This window comes from Hyla sarda, chromosome 6, assembly GCF_029499605.1.
Source record: "Hyla sarda isolate aHylSar1 chromosome 6, aHylSar1.hap1, whole genome shotgun sequence".
In the NCBI taxonomy this organism is placed as follows: Eukaryota; Metazoa; Chordata; class Amphibia; order Anura; family Hylidae; genus Hyla; species Hyla sarda.
In genome coordinates, this window is record NC_079194.1 from 64,169,833 (window position 1) to 64,194,206 (window position 24,374).

At 43.3% G+C, this 24,374-nt stretch overlaps 2 protein-coding genes across 3 annotated transcripts in view; both read left to right on the forward strand.

Moving 5' to 3' along the window:
• ANKRD54 (ankyrin repeat domain 54) overlaps nucleotides 1-12,579 on the forward strand; it is a 36,323-nt gene extending 23,744 nt beyond the window's left edge. Inside the window, exons 3-8 of the mRNA XM_056523985.1 lie at nucleotides 1,583-1,681; nucleotides 2,087-2,158; nucleotides 2,243-2,290; nucleotides 4,930-5,054; nucleotides 6,167-6,274; nucleotides 8,488-12,579. Of these exons, the coding sequence (XP_056379960.1) occupies nucleotides 1,583-1,681; nucleotides 2,087-2,158; nucleotides 2,243-2,290; nucleotides 4,930-5,054; nucleotides 6,167-6,274; nucleotides 8,488-8,562 (527 nt within the window). The 3' untranslated portion in view covers nucleotides 8,563-12,579. The remainder of the gene's footprint in view (nucleotides 1-1,582; nucleotides 1,682-2,086; nucleotides 2,159-2,242; nucleotides 2,291-4,929; nucleotides 5,055-6,166; nucleotides 6,275-8,487) is intronic.
• A 9,707-nt stretch (nucleotides 12,580-22,286) lies between these two features.
• The window catches only part of HMGXB4 (HMG-box containing 4), a 34,695-nt gene continuing 32,607 nt past the window's right edge, over nucleotides 22,287-24,374 (forward strand). The window contains exon 1 of one of the 2 annotated variants that reach the window (XM_056523986.1): nucleotides 22,287-22,489. The gene's annotated coding sequence lies outside the window, so the exon portion shown is untranslated. Of the gene's footprint in view, nucleotides 22,490-22,617; nucleotides 22,717-24,374 lie in introns of those variants that run through there. The other variant, XM_056523987.1, reaches the window with a different exon arrangement.

The following is a 24,374-nucleotide window of genomic DNA, read 5'->3' on the forward strand; positions in this document are numbered from 1 at the left end:
TGACCTCTGGGAACAATCTCCAGAATGGGACCCTAAATCTCCCCGCTGCATGGATCGCAGATTTGGCACGAGATACATGCATTGTTTGTGGAGGCAAAGGAGATACCAGAGTCCACATCATGCAGTGGGAAAATTTTGGGCCCATTCTGGATATCGTGGCGGTCCAGTCCTCTGCAGTCTTTGTCCTTCTGCCCCATAGACTTATAATGAAGCTGAGAGCCAGGGAGTTAAAGGGGTACTCCGCCCCTAGCATCTTATCCCCTATCCAAAGTATAGGGGATAAGATGTCAGATCACGGGGGGGGGGGTCCCGCCGCTGGGCACCCCTGGGATCTCCACTGCAGCACCCCGCTATCATTACTGTACAGAGCAAACTCGCTCTGTGCGTAATGACGGGCAATACAGGGGCCGGAACATCGTGACATCACGGCTCCAACCCCCGCGTGACGTCACGGCCCCCTCAATACAAGTCTATAGGAGTGGGAGTGGTGGCCAATCACGCCCCCTCCCATAGACTTGCATTAAGTGGGCGGTGATGTCACAAGGGGTCGGAGCCGTGATGTCACGATGCTCCGGCCCCTATATTGCCAGTCATTACGCACAGAGCGAGTTTGCACTGTGCTGTAATGATAGCGGGGTGCTGCAGTGGAGATCCCGGGGGTCCCCAGCGGCGGGACCCTCGCGATCAGACATCTTAACCCCTATCTTTTGGATAGGGGATAAGATGCTAGGGGCGGAGTACCCATTTAAATGTGCTACCACTCCCTTATCCCCGTGAGTTCTTCTAATCAGTCGATCTCTGTGTTTCTGTTCCATTTAAAAAAAAATATATTTTTTAATTTTTTTTAAACTGTGCCAATTTAAATAAAATGTGTTCATAGTAGTGGCATCTGAAAGAGCTAAGCACTGCTGCAAGCAAACATCAAGCTCATTTTGTATAACGTGTCAATAGAAAGGCTTTCTCCACTTTGATGTTGTGCTGTCAGTATTTAATATGACTGCATAGTGGAAATCCTTTTTATGTGGGTGTCTCATTACCCAAGTCTTATTAAAGGTGTACTCCGGTGGTAATCTTTTTTTTGTCTTTTAAATGAACTGGTGCCAGAAAGTTAAACAGATTTGTAAATTTACTTCTATAAATAAAATCTTTTTCATTTCAGTACTTTTTTAGTAGCTGTTGCTACAGAGGAAAATATTTAGTTTTTGAATTTCTTTTTTGTGTTGTCCACAGAGCTCTCTGCTGGCACCTGATGCCCGTATCAGGAACTATCCAGAGCAGGAGAAAATCCCCATAGCAAAGCTATGCTGCTCTGGACAGTTCCTGACACAGAGTTGTCAGCAGAGAGCACTCTGGACAACATAAAAAAGAAATTCAAAAAGTAAAGAATTTCCTCTGTAGCATACAGCTGCTAAAAAGTACTAAAAGGATTAAGATTTTTTTTTTATAGAAGTAATTTACAAATCTGATTACCTTTCTGGCACCAGTTCATTTAAAAAAAAATGTTTTCCACCGGAGTACCCCTTTAATGAATGCAATACATAATTTAGGTCTAAAGTTATTTTTAATCTTTTGTTTCCTTTAGTTCAACACCTGCTTGATGAAGGAGTTGATCCTTGTGCAGCTGATGACAAGGGGCGGACAGCATTGCACTTTGCATCCTGCAATGGAAATGACAAAATTGGTATGGGATATAGATGAAGAAATCCCATAATTGATCACAGTAAAATAAATGTATAAGCATTGAAATGGACCAGTTGTAGTCACTAGTGGAGTACTTTCAACCAACTGAACTAATTGAGCTAGACCCCATAACCTTAGCTGAAAGTGTAAGGCATCAGCAGCAATCTAACTCTAGTGTTCTCTGTAGGATTACTCTTTGCAGAAAAGATCTTTTTTTTTTTTTTTTTTGTCTTATCATTAATATGTACATTTATTTTACTTTGATTAGTGACAGTGTAGTAGGTTATACTGACGTTGGTTTTTATATTGATTATTAGACATAAATATTTTGTACAGGAAGGTGGCATATGCTGTACATAATGAACATACTCTGTATTGCTGTAAAAATGTCTCCCAATTCTTTTAGTTCGTCTGCTCTTGGACCATGGTGCTGATGCAAATCAGAGAGATGGACTAGGAAACACTCCGTTACATTTGGGTAGGTGTGTATGAGAATCTCTTACATTTCTCTTACATTGGCATTTTTTTAAATTTTTATATCATTCATTTTTTTTCCTCCTAGCTGCTTGCACCAGTCATGTTCCAGTGATTACAACTCTTTTAAGGGGAGGTAAGAAACCTATTCATTCTTCAGTAAAAAAAAATATGTTTACACCTTAATAAACAATGGGGGAATTTTAATTAACCCCTTCCCGCAAAATGCAGTTTCTAAACAGCTGCGTCACGGTAGGGTTGTGATGCAAGCTCAGGAGCTGAGCTTGCATCATACCCGCACAGTCCCGGCTGCTATCAGCAGCCAGGACCCATGGCTAATGCCGGACATTGCCGTTCAGGCAGATGTTTGGCATTAACTCTTTAGACGCAGTGATCAAAGTTGATTGCGCGTCTAAAATGTAAGTAAAAGCTTCCTGGCAGCTCAGTCGGGCTCATTGGGACCTGATTGGTGTCCCTATCAGCTAGGACGCAAGAGGAGGGTCCCTTACCTGCCTCCTCTATGTCCAATTGCCGAATGACTGCTCCGGACCTGAGATCCAGGCAGGAGCAATCAAGTGGCGATAGCACTGATCAATGCTTTGCTATGGCAATGCATTGATCCAGTGCCTGCAATCTGTATAATGCATGTTATAGCCCCTATGGGGGGTGTAACATTGCAAAAAAAAATAAAAAATCAATAAAGATGATTTAACCTCTCCCCTGATAAAAGTTTAATGGAGATATCCAGATATTGCAGATCGCGGGGGGTCCGACCGCTGGGGCCCCCCGCGATTTCCTGTACGAGGCCCTGACAGCCCACGGGAAGGGGGTGTGTTGACCACCGCACGAAGCGGCGGCTAACACGCCCCCTCAATACAACTCTATGGCAATCTCCGGCTCTGCCATAGCGATGTATTGAGGGGGTGTGTCGGACGTCGCTTTGTGCGGTGGTCGACACCCACTATCTGGTCGGAGAGCCTGGCCCCTGTACAGAGAGATTGCGGGGGACCCCAGAGGTCGGACCCTCCCGCGATCTGAAACTTATCCCCTATCCTTAGGATAAGGTATAAGTTTTTCACCACTGGACTACCCCTTTAAATACCCCCTTTTTTCCCATTTTTTTAAACGGTGTAAATAAACCATGTGGTATCAACGCATGCGTCAATGTCCGAACTATAAAATATATTGTTAATTAAACCACACGGTCAATAGTGTACGTGCAAAAAAAATTCCAAAGTACAAAATTGCGTATTTTTGGTCACTTTTTATACCATAAAAAATGAATAAATGCTATCAAAAAGGCAGATCAAAAAAAAAATTGGTACCGATAAAAACTTCAGATCGCGACGCAAAAAATGAGCCCTCATACCGGCCTGTACGCGAAAAAAAGTTATAGGGGTCAGAAGAGGACAATTTAAAACATATTCATTTTTGTTCATGTAGTTATTTTTTTCCAGAAGTAAGACAAAATCAAACCTAGATTAGTAGGGTATCATTTTAATCGTATGGACCTACAGAATAAAGGTGTTATTTTTACCCAAAAATGTACGGCGCATAAATGGAAGCCCTCAAAATACACAAAATGGTGCTTTTTTTCTTAAATTTTTCACACAATGATTTATTTTTTGGTTTCGCAATAGATTGTTGGATGAAATGACTGATGTCATTATAAAGTAGAATTGGTGGTGCAAAAGATAAGCCATCATATGGATTTGTAGGTGCAAAATTGAAAGGGTTATGATTTTTAAAAGGTAAGGAAAAACAAAAGTGCAAGAATGGAAAAACACTGTCCTTAAAGGGTTAAAGGAGTTCTGTAGTGACACATAACTTATCCCCTATCCAAAGGATAGGGAGTAAGTTAGAGATCGTGGGGGGTCCAACCACTGGAACCCCCCGCGATCTCCTGAACGGGGCCCTGCAGTCTGCTGGAAGGGGGCATGCCTACCCCCGCACGGAGTGGTGGCCGACACGCCCCTTCCATATATTACATAGAGATACATGAAGGGGGTGTGTAGGCTGCGGGTGTTGGGAACGGCCACTTCTGGCAGACTGCCGGGTGATCTATAACTTACCCCTATCCTTTGGATAGGGGATAAGTTATGTTTCACTGCACTACCCCTTTAAGCTATATACACTAGTTTTCTACAATAGAAAAGTCACACATATGTGCACAAGCTGCACCTGCCTGAAAATTTGTAACTCTTATGCAAGATGAAACTGATTTGTCCTGTGTGGTGTACATCCTGTAACAGACTTCCTGTTTCTGTGCAAAGGACACTCTAGCTGTGAATTCAACCAACTCTCTATCCCATTCATACTACACCTTCTTGATTATAAATCCTCCCACATAGTGACATATAAAAATGGGTGTAGCCTGGCAGGGGATGGGGCTTTTGGCAACCCTACAAACTTATAATTTATGCATGAAACTGGTGTAAATTAGAGCAGAATTATGTGTCAGAACTCAGACAGGCATCAAATCTATTTGGCTGTCTGCTGCTCCATTCGTTGTCTACATGAGCACCAGAGATACTCGAGTACAACACTCTGGTATCGCCAGCACTCCCATAAACCCCATGGATCGAGTGCCATCTGCCACTCCATTCAGTTGGGAGGGCCAGAGCCACGTTTTGGAGATTGTGGAGGTCCCAGTGGTCACCACACCCACCATCAGATGCTTATCCCCCATCCTGTGACTAGAGAACTCCTTTAATAAAATCTCTCCATCTTTTTTTGGGGGGGAAAAAATGCTGTCTCTCTCTCTTTTATTGAAAGGTGCCAGAGTAGATGCTTTAGACCGTGCAGGACGGACCCCCCTTCATTTAGCAAAGTCCAAACTGAACATATTACAAGATGGAAAATCACAGACTCTGGAATCCCTGCGACTAGAGGTGAAACAGGTGAGAGTCTGTGGACTATAACTCACAATTAAGTGTTCCATCTGTCACATAAGGGTTCATATGGAGATTATTTAGGGTATAAACTGGGTGTGAACATAGTCTGTGTTTGATCAACTGATATATAACGAGATAAAAGTTGACCTTTGATCTGTTCATAAATGAGCTGAGAAGTTTGTTCAGGAGAGATGAGAAAGGTCTGAAGAGCAATAAAAGCCTTAAAGAATAAAAACAGTTATACGTTTATAGGGCACCATAGTGATATTTCTTGATGGTGATTGGATGTGACTTATGTGTCACCATATCAGTATAAGATCTGGCACTACCTGTTACTTCTCTATACACACTGATTCCGAAGATATGTCACTCTTGACCTATACCTATGCTTCCTTGTGGTGGTGCTAAGCTCCACTTCAAATACCCACAAGTTCACCAAGAGAAAATAAACACTGCTTGCCATTCGCTAAAAGCTTCTTACTTCTTTATCATATGGTACATAGGGTAACAAGAACAAGTGTTACACTGGCATAGAGTGACCTGTGGAAAGTGAATTTCCCTGTCCCCAGGGATGGTGAGGATATGAACTTATAAACTAGTCATTGCCGCGGCCATAAGTAGTCCCCTGAGTGGGGGAGCTCCTCTTACCAGGTCCTGTTCTTTGGCCGTCAGCGACACCCGCTCGGCTTGATTGATGGGGCGTAACATCGCTCTGCTCCGTCTGTTCAGTGAGTAGAGTGATGACGCGGCCCTTCAATCAAGCTGAGGGGGCGTCGCTGCCGGTCGAACAACAGGACCTGGTAAGAGGAGCTCCCCGCCCAGGGGATTACTTATGGCTGCGTCAGTGACTAGTTTATAACTTCATATCTACACCATCCCAGGGGATGTTGAGGATAAAGATTTTACCCTGTATAACGCTTTGCCAAGTGATATATAGGGTAAAGTCTGATTATTGGTTCCCTTTAAGAAGGCATTTAGTGAATTTATATTCCCTTTCAATGTTTTTATTCTGTTTCTCAAAATAGTGTTAAAAGGTAGATGGTCACAAGTATAGAAGATAAAGTATAATTTAGTAAGTTGTTCAATGATAAATTGACATTTGTTTTTGCCATCTGTAGATTATCCAGATGTTACGGGAATACCTGGAAAGGTTGGGTCAACAAGAACAGACACAACAGCTAGATCAGATATGTTCCAGACTACAGAGGACAAGCACCAAGGAGCAGGTTATCACTGATGCTTAATTTTCTATTTACTTATTATTTGTATGGGACAAATGGTTTTTCTGAAACAAATCAGACTTGCTATATTACTTTATAATCTTGTTAAACATATAACATGGGATTAAATGGCACTGTTGCCATGCCTACACAATCAATCAGTAGAAGGGCCACACCTGAAATACACAGCCTGGTTCCAGCCACAAGTTCATGGTTTGGAGCTAATGTTGATCCTGTTAGTATACCTCCTTAAAGGTGTACTCTGCCTCATAGATTTAAAGTTATACAGATTTGTAAATAATTTTTAAATGAAATGTTAATCCTTCCAGTACTTATCAGCTGCTGTATGCTTCACAGTGCTCTGTACTGCCAACTCTGTCAATGTCAGGAACTGTCCAGAGCAGGTGAGATTCATTATGGGGATTTGCTCCTGCTCTGGTCAGTTCCTGACACGGACAGAGGTGGCAGCAGAGACCACTGTGGTTAGACCGGAAAGAGATACACAACAGTTGAGTTAGTTTTTTTCCACCAGAGTACTCCTTTAAATGCCAGAGTCATTATCGACTGTGACATCTAAGTGGCCTTGCTCCTTTTTTAAACTAATAGCTAATTAATAATTCATCATGCAAAACAAGCTGCTCATAACTCCCACATTGATTGAAAAATAAGTTATGGGTCTCAAAATGCAGCGATGCAAAGTGACTTTTTGTTTTCTTCCACAAAATGTAAAAAGTACTTATATGGTAAAAAATGAAAAAACGAAATAAAAATACATATGCAGGGGTGTGGAAATTTTTTTTAAAAACTACTTGTCCAAGAGATGAAAACGGAGCAGAATCTACTTGTCCCTCATAACAATCCACTTGTCCTGGTACAAAATAATTTTAACCCAAATAGTATGTAAATAAGGTCTTTTCTTAATAAAAAACTTGATAGGCAGACCAGTATGTCACCCCATTAGGTGGATAGGGTCCCTGATAAGTCCGCCCCATTAATGGAATACTGCAGTGCAAAATAACTTATCCTGACCTCTGGGAAACCCCTCCCCCCAATCTCTCGTAAGGGGCCCCGGCAGGAATGGGGGCTTGTCGCATGACCCAGCGACTGACATGCCCCCCCCATGTATCCCATAGATACAGGAACATTCCCTTCATGCCGTCTGCTGGGGCCTCATACAAGAGATGGGGGGTTGTCCCAGCGGTCAGACCCCCGCAATCTATCACTTATGGGGATAAGTTTTTTTTGCATTATAGTATTCCGTTAAGTAGGTAGTCCCCCTTCAGGTAGGTATGTCCCTTTATGAGGAAGGGATCAAGTAGGGCCCCCTGCGCCATTGTTACCCCCCCCTCTGATGCCCCCTGCGCCATTATATTCCCCTCCCTACTGATGCCCCCTGTGTCATTATATTTCAGCCCAACCCCCCTCTCCTCTCCCAAATTATTTACCAAACCTCCCCTCCTCTCTGATCCCCTGCTACCTGTACTCCGGCCCCATGTGTGCTCCGGCAGGCTCAGGGGCTCGGCGGTCACTTTTGTTACTGGACCGTTAAGAATATAGTTTTGCCCCTGGTGATCAGGCAGGTCCTCATATTAGGCAAGTTTATCTCACTCACTCACTCTGAATTCACACAGGTCCGCTCACACTGTTACTGTACTTGCATCTCCCTGCAGCAATCTATAAAGAGACTTCCTTGCGGGGATGCGTGCGATAGGTGACGTCATCACAGGCGCCGCACGGGACGTCAGAGTCCCGACGTTCTGAGCTGCGTATGTGATGACGTCGCCAATCGCGCGCATCCCCGCAAGGAAGTCTCTTTATAGACTGCTGCAGGGAGATGTAAGTACAGTAACAGAGCAGACCTGTGTGAATTCTTCCGGCATTTAACGCTGCTTGCCCGAAGCATGGCTAAATGCCTGAAGAAATCACCTGCCCGGCGTCTGGAGCTGCATGTCCCGGGCGTCGGGCGATAGGAATTCCACATCCCTGATATGTTAATATTGATCCACGGAAGGAAGGTAGTGGTATTCTTGCCACGTGGCAAAAAGTAGAAGGGGCTGCAAAAGAGAAAATTTTATGGCTTTTGGAATATGATGATACAAAGTTATTAAGATTCCACCATCGTGTGTGTGTGTGTGTGTGTGTGTGTGTGTGTGTGTGTGTGTGTGTGTGTGTGTGATGGGACTCAAATATAGAATTAGGAAATGTGCTTTCTATTCCAGGTGGATGAGGTGACTGAGTTACTGGCTAGCTTCACATCACTCAGTCTCCAGAAGCAGAACATGGAGAACAGGTAGCCAGACATGCAGGGTTCATCCTATCCATTCTACTGCAGCCGGAGCTGTGAGTGTTTTATTCTGGCTTTGATGTTGTTGGCCAAGAATCTTGCCATCCTGCACTTTGTTGCCTACCGTGCGTACAGATATAGAAGACCACTCAAGCATAATTTACACTTCACTTGCCTCCAACCCAGAGATTTTGCCTTCTAGGTAAGCCCCAGACTAAATTAAAGTGTACCTGTCGTCAACAAAAACTTTTTATATAGTGTAGATAATACCATAGACATTGGTTAAAAAAAATGTGTATGTATTTGGGTAAAAAGTGCCATCCCTGCAGCTATTTCCTGTGTGTCTCTATGAGGAGTCCAAATACAGGAAGTGAGGGCAGGAGAAGCAGGGCTCTGTGCAGGCTCCTGGCTTGTCAATCCATTATGATGTGTGAGCATGTAGCAAGTCACAGAGCCTCACTGTAAAGAGCACTGATTGTCCCACCCTCACTTGCTGTATTTGGACTCCTCATAGAGACACACCCACAGTAGCTGCAGGGACAAAAATATACAAATTTTTGTAACCAATGTATATTACAAATGTACATATGAATGGTATTATCTACATTATAATAAGTTTTTGTTGATGACCGTTACACTTAAATAAAATTGTCACATTTTGGCTCCTTAATTGAGAAATATGGGAGCCAAATACGTTTTTATTTGCCAAATTTGAATACATGCACAGTTAATGTAATAAGACTAAGAGCAGATTAAGTCTCTGCAGTGGGTCTCATTGATCAAAACCGTCCTTCAATAAAACTGTCATCATTGCCCATAGTACAGCTTTTAATTCTTATATTGCTGTGGAAAAAATAAACTGGCTCCATTATAAGTCTATGAAGCCTGGAATAAGGCGAATTGTATGCTGAGCTGGGGAGTGAAGCACGCTGTTGCCGTGCACTTTTCCTGACTATATCTAACGATTGGTGGGGGACTCTGCACTGAGACCCAGACCAATCAAAACCTTTGACATGTCTGTGTAACATGCCAATTTTTTTTTTTTTATGACTTTAATACATTTAAGTTAGGGCTACATGGTTTGATGTCAAGCAGAAGTCAAGAAGGTCTGGATTTCTGCTGACTGTTGTGTCACTGTAATTTGCAGGTCACAGCACAACCATATTTATGACCATTATTTGCAGAAGTGGAACATTGTGATCTTATGTTGTGCGACCACAAATTGCCATGTAGCCTTAATCTAAGTCTAGCTTCACACAAGCATAATGGGGACAAATTTGTGCGTCCATATTATTGTAGTAAATTCCGACCTGACCATGCTTCTGATGACCTGAAGTGACAGCTATTAGTTCAGGCCATGAGACCCGCAGTCAGGCAGGTCTTAGTAATATGCTCCTGGGACAATCTTCTTCTATTGCTGACTTGTGGTGCTATATATTCTTGTGACATTTCATTATTTCTGTCTAAAATCGTGCTGTGTAATGTCTTGTGTCCCTCACAAATATATTTCCCATGATGTGTGCACATTTCAGTTGTATTACGGTGTCCATTATTTAAATTATACTGTTTTCTCTACTTCCTCATCTCTATAGCAGTTTTTTCATGTCGTTAGGAGGCTGCACTATGGATGTAAGACCTTTCTAAATACAAGAATATCAGAAATCCAGAAAAAAAAAAATGCAAGTGTGAACAGGGTCCTAAAGGGGTTATCCCCTATCCTCATAACTGACTGACTGTAAGGGATCCCCACTGATCTCAAGAACAGACCCCCCCTTCCTGTCCCCCTGACTTAATGGAGCAGAGAGTGATTGGAGTGGTGGCTTTACATGCATGCTGCTGCCCCATTTACTTGGTAGACAAAAGACCCCATGAATCAGCTAGCTAGGGGTAATTTTTAATCATAAGATAAACTTTCCTTATCAGTTTCTTCTGAGCTATTACAGGAAACTCCTCTCTCTCTCTAGGTCTCAAATAGTGGCGATAAAAAGGAGATAGAGAGTGGCGCTAATAGTGCCGTTATCCAAGGTTTAGAAAGAAGGGGGGGGGGGGAAGAGTGGTGAACAGTGGGTATAAAGCACTTGATCACCTGGTAGTGTTGCACAGCAGACACAACACTGTTTATCGCTTATGGATTTGGTAATTCTAACTCCTGGTGGCAGCTTTCCATCGGTACAAGAACAGGTGAGGAAGATGCGGATTAGGGTTTCCCAGCTGGGATGCCTTTGTCCAAAAAATTCCGACTTCTGGAGCGCTCGACCAGGGAAGACACAATTCTCAATTTAGTTTTTCTAGTGTTTATTGTTACACACAGAAGAAACAACGGTGGCTACAACAGATCCCTTCTTCATCAGGTCCATAAACCTTTTTATTTATTTATTTATTTTTTTTTGTCTGGGAGTAATATGCTAAAGATTTGGGTAAGCTATGCAGGAGTGAGCCTGGCTAGAATGTGTATGGGAGACAGTTGTGGGTTCGAATCCCCTCTAGGTTACTTTTTTACTGTTAAAGGGGTATTCCGCCCCTAGACATCTTATCCCCTATCCAAAGGATAGGGGATAAGATGTCAGATCACCGCAGTCCCGCTGCTGGGGACCCCGGGGATCGCCGCTGCGGCACCGCGCTATCATTACTGCACAGAGCGAGTTCGCTCTGTGCATAATGACGGGCGATAAAGGGGACGGAGCCGCGTGACGTCATGGCTCTGCCCCTCATGACATCACGGCCCGTCCCCTTAATGCAAGTCTATGGCAGGGGGCGTGACGACCGCCACGCCCCCTCCCATAAACTTGTATTGAAAGGGGCGGGCCGTGATGTCACGAGGGGCGGAGCCGTGACGTAACGATGCTCCGGCCCCTGTATTGCGCGTCATTACGTGCAGAGCGAACTCGCTCTGTGCTGTAATGAGAGCGCGGTGTCGCAGCGGGGATCCCGGGGCTCCCCAGCAGCGGGACCGCGGCGTACTGACATCTTATCCCCTATCCTTTGGATAGGGGATAAGATGTCTAGGGGCGGAGTACCCCTTTAAAATTAAGATTGGCAGTAACAGTAATTGTGTGGTTACAAATGGACTGGTATGAATGAAACAATTAAAGTTGTGGTTATATGTTTAATTATGATAGACCAGTGTGTCAATTGGTATATACTTATAAGGTAATGCAAGTCAAAAAGCAACAAACTATGAATGGGATAGAGTTGTGAATAAATGTGGCCACTAGATGGCAGTGCATGGTAGTGGTTCAGATGCTCCTGTATAAATTAAATGACTAGAATGAATAAATTATTTTAAAAAACTGATGTGTTCGGAATAATAAAGGTTTTGCGTTAATCCAGGGTAGTAAGATAAGTAGTGGATAAAAACATATTGAGAGATATGTTATAGAAAGAGGTAGTTATGAGTTTGTCCAAGGTGGAATACTTATATACAAGGGGTGAAGGTTAGTCAGATGATTGAACTATTTGTTGGGAGTATGTTGATTTTTGTTTATGGACCCGTTGAAGAAGGGTATACCCTTTTGAAATGCGTCGTTTGTTGTAACCACCGTTATTTCTTCTGTGTGTAACAATAAACACTGTAAAAACAAATCGAGAATTGTGTCTTCCCTGGTCGAGCGCTCCAGAAGTCAGAATTATTCAGACAAAGGCATCTTAAACTTAAGATGAGAACTTAAATTATATACGCAACTTTATTCTTCATATAAGCTGAGATTTTCTTTTATTATATATTCTAGCATTTGCTATGTCTAGTATGCTATTATTAGGTAACTCCTTAAGGTTTGTGTTGTGCAATGCATTTCATACTGAGGTATCTGAAAGGAGCTAAGATCACTTCAGATGTGCTGAAAATTTATGGATGGAAAATAAATAGTTGTAGAACTATTTGGTAATGTTTGCAGTTGTATCTCTTACTGTGTCGTAGGATTGTGGATGTGATGAATTTTTTTACAAACTGTTGGGCTTCTGTTTATATGAATGAGCTTTCTGACTAACCAAATGTTGATATTTTTTTTTTTTTTTTTTTGCGAGAAAATCAGTCAATCCTTTTGTCTGTTAATGTTTTACAATCCAATCTGTTGTGCTATGATGTCACAGTGGCCTGAATGTCAGTACTGTTTTTTTGTAATTTGTAATTTTATTCAAAATAAAAAAAATTTAAAACACTCTGTTGTGGTTTGTGCTACATATTGTATAACTATATATTCAAAGGGAATCTGTCACTATGTTAATGCACTGTATCCGGCAGATAATTCGAGGCAGTGACGGACATGGATTTCAGCAGAGTCTGTTGAAATAAGGTACTTTCTGGAAGGCCATCGCCTATAGCAGGGGTAATCACCTATTTTTAGTGAGAGTCCGCTCATCCAGGTCTGTCACTGGTAAAGGTCAAAGCTAAGCGCTAAGGCCGGGTTCACACCTAGTGGCCGCAGTGCCATGAAGGAAATAGGTAAAATGACTGAACTCTGGAGGATGTAAATATTTTCTGAATACTGCCACATACTGTACCCCTGAAAATAATACTGCTGCCTACTGTACCCCTAAATAATACTGCCGCATACTGTACCCCTGAAAATACTGCCACAGACTCTCTGAAAATACTGCTGCATACTGTACCCCTAAAAATAATACTGCTGCCTACTTTACTCCTGAAAATACTACCATATACTGTACTCATAAAAATACTGCCACAGACAATAAAATACTGCCCCTGAATGTAATACTGCCACACTGTACCCCTAAAATAGACTGCTCAAAAAATAAAGGGAACACTAAGATAACACATCCTAGATCTGAATGAATGAACTAATGGTATGAAATACTTTTGTCTTTACATAGTTGAATGTGCTGACAACAAAATCGCACAAAAATCATCAAAGGAAATCAAATTTATCAACCCATGGAGGTCTGGATATGGAGTCACACTCAAAATCAAAGTGGAAAACCACACTACAGGCTGATCCAACTTTGATGTAATGTCCTTTTAAAACAAGTCAAAATGAGACACAGTAGTGTGTGTGGCCTCCACGTGCCTGTATGACCTCCCTACAACACCTGGGCATGCTCCTGATGAGGACTCCTGGACAGTGTGTGGTGCAACGTAGCGTAGGTGGATGGAGCGAGACATGATGTCCCAGATGTGCGCAGTCGGATTCAGGTCTGGGGAATGAGCGGGCCAGTCCATAGCATCAATGCCTTCCTCTTGCAGGAACTGCTTACACACTCAAGCCACATGAGGTTTAGCATTGTCTTGCATTAGGAGGAACCCAGGGCCAACCGCTCCAGAATATGGTCTCACAAGGGGTCTGAGGTTCTCATCTCGGTACCTAATGGCAGTCAGGCTACCTCTAGCAAGCACATGGAGGGCTGTGTGGCCCCTCAAAGAAATGCCACCCCACACCATTACTGACCCACTGCCAAACCGGTCAGGCTGGAGGATGTTGCAGGCAGCAGAACGTTCTCCACGGCATCTCCAGCCTCTGTCACATGTGCTCAGTGTGAACCTGCTTTCATTTGTGAAAAGCGCAGGGCGCAAGTGGGCAATTTGCCAATCTTTGTGTGCTCTGTCAAATGCTAAACATCCTGCACAGTGTTGGTCTGTACGCACAACCCCCACCTGTGGAAGTCGGGCCCTCATATCACCCTCATGGAGTCTGTTTCTGACCTCTTGACTGGACACATGCACATTTGTGGCCTGCTGTAGGTCATTTTGCAAGGCTCTGGTAGTGCTCCTTCTTGCACAAAGGCAGAGGTCCTGCTGCTGGGTTGTTGCCCTCCTACGGCCTCCTCCACGTCTCCTGATGTACTGGCCTGTCTCCTGGTAGCGCCTCCATGCTCTGGACATTACGCTGACAGACACAGCAAACCTCCTTGACACAGCTCGCATTGATGTGCCATCCTGGATAAGCTGCACTACCTGAGCCACTTGTGTGGGTTGTAGACTCAGTCTCATGCTACCACTAGAGTGAAAGCACCGCCAGCATTCTAAAGTGACCAAAACATTAGCCAGGAAGCATAGGAACTGAGAAGTGGTCTGTGGTTACCACCTGCAGAGCTACTCCTTTTATTTGGGGTGTCTTGCTAATTGCCTAGAAGTTCCACCTATTTGTCTTGTTAAAATACTGCCGCATTGTGTACCCCTTAATATAAAACTGTTGCATGCTGTACCCCTGAAAATACTGCAACACTGTACCCCTAAATATATTATTACTACCACACACTGTACCCCCTGAATATAATACTGCCATATGCTATGACCCTGGTATACAGTCATGGCCAAAAATGAAGTATTTCTTACAGAAAAGGATTGCAGTAACACATGTTTTGCTATACACATGTTTATTCACTTTGTGTGTATTGGAACTAAACCAAAAAAGGGAGGAAAAAAAAGCTAATTGGACATAATGTGACACCAAACTCCAAAAATGGTCTGGACAAAATTATTGGTACTCTTAACTTAATATTTGGTTGCACACCCTTTGGAAAAAATAACTGAAATCAGTCTCTTCCTATAACAATCAATAAGCTTCTTACACCTCTCAGCTGGAATGTTGGACCACTCTTCCTTTGCAAACTGCTACAAGTCTCTCTTATTGGAAGGCGCCTTTTCCCAACAGCAATTTTAAGATCTCTCCACAGGTGATCAATAGGATTTAGATCTGGACTCATTGCTTCCACTTCAGAACTCTCCAGCACTTTGTTGCCATCCATTTCTTGGTGCTTTTCGATGTATGTTTGGGTTCATTGTCCTGCTGGAAGACCCAAGATCTCAGACGCAAACTCAGCTTTCTGACACTGGGCTGTACAGTGCTACCCAAAATCCGTTGGTAATCCGCAGATTTCATGATGCCTTGCACACATTCAAGGCACCCAGTGCCAGAAGCAGCAAAATAACCCCAAAACATAATTGACCCTCCTTCTTCTTTGTAGGCCTTATTCCATTTTCAGTAAACAGTAGAATGTGTGCTTTACCAAAAAGCTCTATCTTGGCCTCATCAGTCCACAAGACTTTCCAAGAAGGATTTTGTCTTACACAAGTTAATTTTGGCGAAATGTAGTCTTGCTTTTTTATGTCTGTGTCAGCAGTGGGGTCCTCCTAGGTCTCCTCTCATAGCGTTTCATTTCATTTAAATGTCGACAGTTTGCGCTGACACTGATGCTCCCTGAGCCTGCAGGACAGCTTGAATATCTTTGGAACTTGTTTGGGGCTGCTTATTCACCATCCGGACTATCCTGCGTTGACACCTTTCATAAATTTTTCTCTTCCATCCACGGCCAGGGAGATTAGCTACAGTGCCATGGGTTGCATGTGTTGTGCACTGTGGACAAAGGCAAATCTAGATGTCTGGAGATGGACTTGTAACCTTGAGATTGTTGATATTTTCCACAATTTTGGTTCTCAAGTCTTCATACAATTCTCTTCTCCTCTTTCTGTTGTCCATGCTTAGTGTGGCGCACACACACACACACACACACACACACAATGCAAAGACTAAGTGAACTTCTCTCCTTTTTATCTGCTTTCAGGTGTGATTTTTATTTTGCCCACACCTGTTACTTGCCCCCAGGTGAGCTGAAAGGAGCATCACATGCTTGAAACAATCTTATTTTTCCCCATTTTGAAAGGGTGTCAATAATTTTGTCCAGCCCATTTTTGGAGTTTGGTGTGACATTATGCCCAATTAGCTTTCTTTCCTCCCTTTTTTTGTTTAGTTCCAATACACACAAAGGGAATAAACCTGTGTATAGCAAAACATGTGTTACTGCAATCCTTTTCTGTTAGAAATACTTCATTTACTTGGAAAATTTCAGGGGTGCCAACATTTACGACCATGACTGTATTACTGCCACACACTATGTCCCCAAATATAATTTTGACAAATACTGTGCCCTGTACCAACTTATTGTACCATAAAGCAATGAATTATGCCACTGAGCCCTCTCAATAAATGATGTCGCTGTGCCCCCACAATGAATGATGCCCCTATGCCCCCACAATGAAAGATGCCGCTGTGCCCCTTCTCACCCCCACCCTGACCTATAGGATAATGATACATTTATTTTTCACTGGATATCTTGGAGTGTTGCGACAGTTTGTTTCTTATTAACGTGGACTCTCATTTTTGTTCCTCTGGAGTGCTGCGCTTTTTCTAAAGTCTATTGTGAATATAGTGGTCCTGTTTTATCTACACACTGGTGTTACATTTCACTACCTGTGATAATTCACCCTACAGAATATTCTTCAAGCTGATTAAATACAGGTCTGAATTTCTAGAGCAGCAGCCTCCTATTGTTTTAAGTGCAATCCTGCCGCACCATGCACACTGCTGAATTTCTGCTCTGGAAAATTAGGTGGTGGAAATTCAAATTCCAGTCCAAGTGCCTATTGATTCACGCAGGATTCCTTAGTGTAAACATACCCTAGGAGCCTTAAAATCAATCAGTAGGGCTACATAAAAAGACACAGTATAGCCCAAGCTGAGCTATACTGTGTCTTTTTATGTAGCCCTACTGATTGATTTTATTGAGTGATGGCTGTAGTCTGCAAGATGCCATACAACTCCTGCTTGATTAAAATCACTTTAGGCCATGTTCACATGGGGTAATGTCTGCACAGAAAATTTCCGTGCGGACATTCTACTGACAGCAGAGCACTGGCAGAACATACTGGTGCTAGGACCGCTCGGACATGCAATGCATTTCTGTATATATGCAATGCATATATCTCAATGTGTGTATGTTCCAGCATCACGTCCAAACGGCTAAAAATATTAACATGAAACTTGGCACACATGTTACTTATATGTCAACAACAAACATAGGATAGGTGATTTAACCCTTACTCACCCCCATTTGCCAGGGGCAGGGTTTATGTTTAACGTCCCATACAAGTCAATGGGAAATATATGTTACTGCATAACTTCCAAACGGCTGGAGATATTTCGATAATACTTGGTCACATGTTACTTATGTCCACTTAAAATATAGGATAGTTAATTTAACCCTTAACTACCCCCATTTGTGGAGGTCGGGAAAGGAGGAAGGGATAGGAGGTCGGGATATGACAACAATATATGAGGACGGGATATGAAGTCAAAAACTTCCTCCTTTGTTTATTTTCCTCCCCAACAAGGATTAGGAAGGAAAAACCGGGCAACGCCGGGTACTCAGCTAGTATATATATAAAAAAATGCAGGCAACACACCACAACTAGAATCCAAATAAGGTGAGTTTATTCCATGATGTGAGAGAGACTACGTTTCTCCAGCCTCACGCTGGCTTTCTCAAGTGAGAAAGCCAGCATGAGGCTGGAGAAACGTAGTCTCTCTCTCTCTCAGAACATGGAGTAAACTCACCTTATTTGGATTCTAATCGTGGTGTGTTGTCTGCATTTTTTTCCTATGGATTGTAGAACCAGTGGGCCGAGGTTCAAAACAAGCGTGCATCCCTACTATCTTTTTTTTTTATCCTTTTTTTTTGGATGTGCTGTTTTTATGGAATATATATTAATAAAAAGTGGCTAAAATGAAAAACTATTATAAAACCCTTTTACTGGCTTCACCTGGTCATGCAAAAGCTACAACCAATCAGTTCCCTCATTGGTCAGAAGCATCATCGCTGAACATATTCATTTTTCTTGGCACAATTACATGCAGACTGCATTGCTGCTTATGGTGATAGCGTAGGTCCGCCCTGGTCCTTGACCCAAAGGATTTCGTCAGCGGCCACTTAGACAAGTGCTAGTTCCAAGCAGAATTCCTTGCAAAGATTCTGTAGTGTGAACATACCATAAGAAAGAATTTATGAGACTCCTTTGAGGCAGCGCCAAGGAAAATATATACATCTATCGTATACATGATCCTCGATTACAGCTAAAAGCTTACCGGGAAAGATCTATGACAACAGTGTAAAGAAAAACAAATAAAATACACTGACGCAATTTCCAAAAAAATACAAGGGCGACAAAGCCTACACAACCCCTGATGTAATACACTTATCCAGGGTTTACCAACCAGGGTGCCTCCAGCTGTTGCAAAACTACAACTCCCAGCATGCCCGGACAGCCTTTGGCTGTCCGGGCATGATGGGAGTTGTAGTTTTGCAACAGCTGGTTGCACCATGGTTGGGAAACTACACAAATCACAAATATTGTTCAATAGAGAATTTTATTGATCAAAAATTGTTCCCAATTTATGCTTTGGGGTGCGTTCACACTGAGTAATTCAAGAGGAATTTACGCGAGTAATTCCTCTTGAATTCTCCGCTTAGAAATAATTAACATCTGTTTTTGCCATTGACTTCAATGTATTTTACTCTGCACTGTTCACACTGCATAAATTCCGCTCGCAGAATTCCGTTCTGCTAGAAGAAAGAACATGTTTATTCTTCTTTCGGAATATGTGAGCATAAGTCCATTGAAGTCAATGGTAAAAATGTTTCCTCTTGAAATAGTTTCCGCATGGAATTTGCACAGAAATTCTGCATGAAAAAAATAAAAAAAGGGAAAATTCCAATTGGTGGTTGTAGTCCAGCAAAAAAAATAAAATGTAAATTCTGCGGCAGAATTTTTACGCGTGGATTCCTCCCATATTCCTCAGTGTGAACGCACCCTAACAGAAAATACAAATTTACAGATGGCAGCCTCAGGAAACACTGTGCAATTCATATTAATGTCAACTATAATAATTTATGGTCTACATTTATATGAATCAGTGTTTTTATAGTATAATTACTTTATAACTTACCATCTGTAAATTTGTATTGTCTGTTTTGCAATTATATATATTATGACCGCTCGGGAATGCGTCGTCTCCATAGACGACAAAACATTTCCGAGTATAATCTGCAGAAACATTGAACTGATTTAATGTTTCTATGGATGCAGAAATCGGGATTTACTACACAGATGCTTCTGCCGTGTGCACAGTGCAGCAGAATCCTGTTAAAATCAATGGGATGCTGCTGCAGCCAAATTCACACGGGAAAATTCTATCCAGAGATTCCGAATGTGGCCAGCTCCGACTGAATCAGACGGCACTATGACCTTGCGCAAATGCTGTCCCCATAGATGGCATGTCTGATTCTGGCTCCTCCACACAAAGTGACGACCAACACGACGACTCCATTGTACACTGCTCGAAAAAATAAAGGGAACACTCAAACAACACAATGTAACTCCAAGTCAATCGCACTTCTGTGAAATCCCACTGTCCACTCAGGAAGAACACTGATAGTATGCAAATGGAATAGACAACAGGTGGAAATTATAGGCAATTAGCAAGACACCCCCAATAAAGGAGTGGTTCTGCAGGTGGTGACCACAGACCACTTCTCAGTTCCTATGCTTTCTGGCTGATGTTTTGATCACTTTTGAATGCTGGCGGTGCTTTCACTCTAGTGGTAGCATGAGATGGAGTCTACAACCCACACAAGTGGCTCAGGTAGTGCAGCTCATCCAGGATGGCACATCAATGCGGGCTGTGGCAAGAAGGTTTGCTGTGTCCTTCAGCATAGTGTCCAAAGCATGGAGGCACTACTAGGAGACAGGCCAGTACATCAGGAGAAGTGGAGGGGGCCTTAGGAGGGCAACAACCCAGCAGCAGGACCGATACCTCCGCCTTTGTGCAAGCAGGAGCAGGATGAGCACTGCCAGAGCCCTGCAAAATGACCTCCAGCAGGACATCAATGTGCATGTGTCCACTCAAACGGTCAGCAACAGACTCCATGAAGGTGGTATGATGGCCCGATGTCCACAGGTGGGGGTTGTACTTAAAGCCCAACACCGTGCAGGATGTTTGGCATTTGCCAAAGAACACCAAGATTGGCAGATTCGCCACTGGCTCCCTGTGCTCTTCACAGATGAAAGCAGGTTCTTACTGGGCACATGTGACAGTTTAGGGACGCTGTGGCGAGCGTTCTGCTGCCTGCAACATCCTCCAGCATGACTGGTTTGGCGGTGGGTCAGTAATGGTGTTGGTGGCATTTCTTTGGGGGGGCCCCACAGCCCTCCATGTGCTTGCCAGAGGTAGCCTGACTGCCATTAGGTACCGAGATGAGATCCTCAGACCCCTTGTGAGACCATATGCTGGTGCGGTTGGCCCTGGGTTCCTCCTAATGCAAGACAATGCTAGACCTCATGTGGCTGGAGTGTGTCAGCAGTTCCTGTAAGAGGAAGGCATTGATGCTATGGACTGGGCCACCCGTTCCCCAGACCTGAATCCGATTGAGCACATCTGGGACATTATGTCTCGCTCCATACACCACAGACTGTCCAGGAGTTGACGGATCCAGGTCTGGGAGGACATCCCTCAGGAGAACATACTCCACCTCATCAGGATCATGCCCAGGCATTGTAGGGAGGTCATACGGGCACGTGGAGGCCACACACACTACTGAGCCTCATTTTGACTTGTATTAAGGACATTACATCAAAGTTGGATCAGCCTGTAGTGCGGTTTTCCACTTTGATTTTGAGTGTGACTCCATATCCAGACCTCCATGGGTTGATAAATTTTATTTCCATTGATAATTTTTGTGTGATTTTGTTGTCAGCACATTCAACTATGTAAAGAAGAAAGTATTTCATACGATTAGTTCATTCATTCAGATCTAGGATGTGTTATCTTAGTGTTCCCTCTATTTGAGCAGTGAATCTCTATGGGAAAGCTGGAGATAGCCAAATGCTAGTTCTCTGGCTCTCTCATAGAGATAAATGGAGGGGACATGTTGGCCACCACTTTGTGCGGGGGTTCAACACTCTCCTTCCTGGGGACTGGTGGGGGGCCGCGCAGGTGATTGTGAGGGGTCCCAGTGGTTGGACCCCCACGATCAAAATACTATCCCCTATCCTTTGAAAAGGGGATAAGTTTTACTGCACTAGAGTACTGCTTTAAAACCTATTCTGGGTCCCCTGTGGTCTCCAAACTGCGTCCCTCCAGCTGTTGCAAAACTACAACACCAAGCATGCCCAACACCTAGGAGTTTTAGTTTTGCAGCTTCTGAAGGGTCTCAGTTTGGAGACCACTGGCATTAGATAACATGATTGCTGTTCTCCAAAAACAGTGCCTGACTACTAGTTGTATGTAGTATTGCATCCCATAGAATGGAGCTGAACTATCTTACAGCTGTCCAGGCATGATGGGCGGTGTAGTCCTGCAACACCTTAAAAATCACAGGTTGGGATACATTCGCTTACTGCAGTATTTCCCAACCAGGGTGCCTCCAGCTGTTGTAAAACTACAACTCCCAGCAAGCCAAAGGCTGTCCGGGCATGCTGGGAGTTGTAGTTTTGAAACAGCTGGAGACACACTAGTTGTGAATACACTGCAGTAGATAAAACACCAGTTCTATTATTACTATATTCACTGGGAGAGATTTATCAAAACCTGTCCAGAGGAAACGTTGCTGAGTTGCCCATTGCAACCAATCAGATCGCTTCTTTCATTTTTGAAAATGCCCCTGAAAAATGAGAGAAGCGATCTGATTGGTTGCTATGGGCAACTCAGCAACTATTCCTCTTGACAGATTTTGATAAATCTCTCACTATTCCCACGACCAGGTAATAGCCGAAGTCTTGCGTTCCTTTACGGCTTCCTGAGCAGACACACATGACCCTTTTGTCTTCCCCTGTCCACACACCGGGTGGGAGATAAACATTGCAGCCGTCCAATCAGAACGCTCGCTGTAGTCAGGCTGACCAATCAGAGCGCTCGGTGTAATGACGCCGCCCAATCAGAGGCCGGAGTGTTTCACCCGTTGTTGGAAGCGAACGTGGTGACGCTGCTACGTCCCTGGCTCGGTTGGTCTCCTCCATGGTGGCGGGAAGCCGGGGGAGCTGAGCAGAATGGAGCGGGCGGATAGAGTGTGGAGGTCGGGGATGTTTGCTGTGTAGCCGGGCTGTGAGGCGCATCGGGCCGTACGGAGGGCGCATGAGAGCCGCCTGTCAGGTACTGGGCTGTGCTAGTGACCGGGTCCTCACACCGGGGCGGCTATAAGGGCAGAGAGCGGTGCCCATAGCAACCAATCACAGCTCAGCTTACATTATAGTGGCTCTAATTGGTTGCTACGGGCAACAGAGTTTTCGTTTGTCTCCCAGTGTGAACATAGTCTTATACTGTCTAATGGAAATTCACACAGTATTAGGCCGTGTTCAGACGTACAGTCATGGCCATAAGTTTAGAAACTTTTTGATTTTCACTAAAATCAACTGCTTTATTTATTTTAGATTTTTTTTTATATGGTAAAAAGAAAGCAGTGTTTCCCAACCCATGTGCCTCCAGCTGTTGCAAAACTACAACTCCGAGCTGCTTTATACCGGTGTTTCCCAACCCATGTGCCTCCAGCTGTTGCAAAACTACAACTTCCAGCATGCCCGGACAGCCGTTGGCTGTCCGGGCATGCTGGGAGTTGTAGTTTTGCAACAGCTGAAGGCACATGGGTTGGGAAACACAGGTATAAAGCGGCTCGGAGTGGCTGATTCAGTCTGGACTGATTGGCAGCCGTGAAGTGAAGAACTTTACAGGCTTATAACAAGTGATCTCATCGATTTTTTTTTCAGGACTGAGACCCTGTGCGATCTAAACTTTTTGCTTGTCTAGACAACATGTCAAACTTTTCCAAAATGGCAGTGACGCTTTAAAAGTACCTGTCATAAATTAAAAGGGAAAAAAAAATGTCAGAGACATGTTTAAAACTTTTAATCAGTCATTCTCCTGATCGGTGACAGTGTCAGCATTGAGACCCCCACAGATTGGGAGAAGTGGACACGAAGACAAATCGCTCCCCAGCTAGAAGCGTTCTCAGTCATGTAATCTCATTAAAACTGTGAAGTTCTTCACTTCCCAGCTGTCAATCAGATCAGACCAGATCAGCCGCTCAGTCAACGCTTTATACCGTGTGCCTCCCTTTGTAAAACTACAACTCCCAGCATGCTGGGAGTTGTCGTTCTGCAACAGCTGGAGGCACACGGGTTGGGAAACACTGCTTTATACCATATGAAACATCTCACAGCTAGAAGTGTTCTCAGATATGTGATCTCACTAAAAGTCTATGGAGCAGTCTAGAGAAGTTGGACAGAGACCACTTGAAAGGGAACTCCGGTACTTAACACTTTATCTTATATCCACAGTATAAGGGTTAAAGGGGTACTCCGGTGGAAAACAATATATATATTTTTTTTAAATCAACTGGTGCCAGAAAGTTAACCAGATTTGTAAATGACTTCTATTAAAAAAAAATTAAAAAAATATATATATATATATATATATATATATATATATATATATATATCCTTCCAGTACTTAGGTGGCAAACATTTTTTTTTTTAAATCAATTGGCGCCAGAAAGTTAACCAGATTTGTAAATTACTTCTATTAAGAAAAATCTTAATCCTTCCAGTACTTATCAGCTGCTGTATACTACAGAGGAAGTTCTTTTCTTTTTGAATTTATTTTCAGTCTGACCACAGTGCTCTCTGCTGACACCTCTGTCCATGTCAGGAACTGTCCAGAGCAGGAGAAAATCTCCATACCAAACCTATTATGCTCTGGACAGTTCCTGACATGGACAGAGGTGTCAGCAGAGAGCACTGTGATCAGACTGAAAATAAATTCAAAAAGAAAAGAACTTCCTCTGTAGTATACAGCAGCTGGTAAGTACTGGAAGGATTAAGATTTTTCTTAATAGAAGTAATTTACAAATCTGGTTAACTTTCTGGCACCAATTGATTTTAAAAACAAATGTTTCCCACCTGAGTACCCCTTTAAGTGTCTGATCGCAGGGGATCTGACCACTGGGAACCCCCACGATCAGACACTTATCCCTTTATACTGT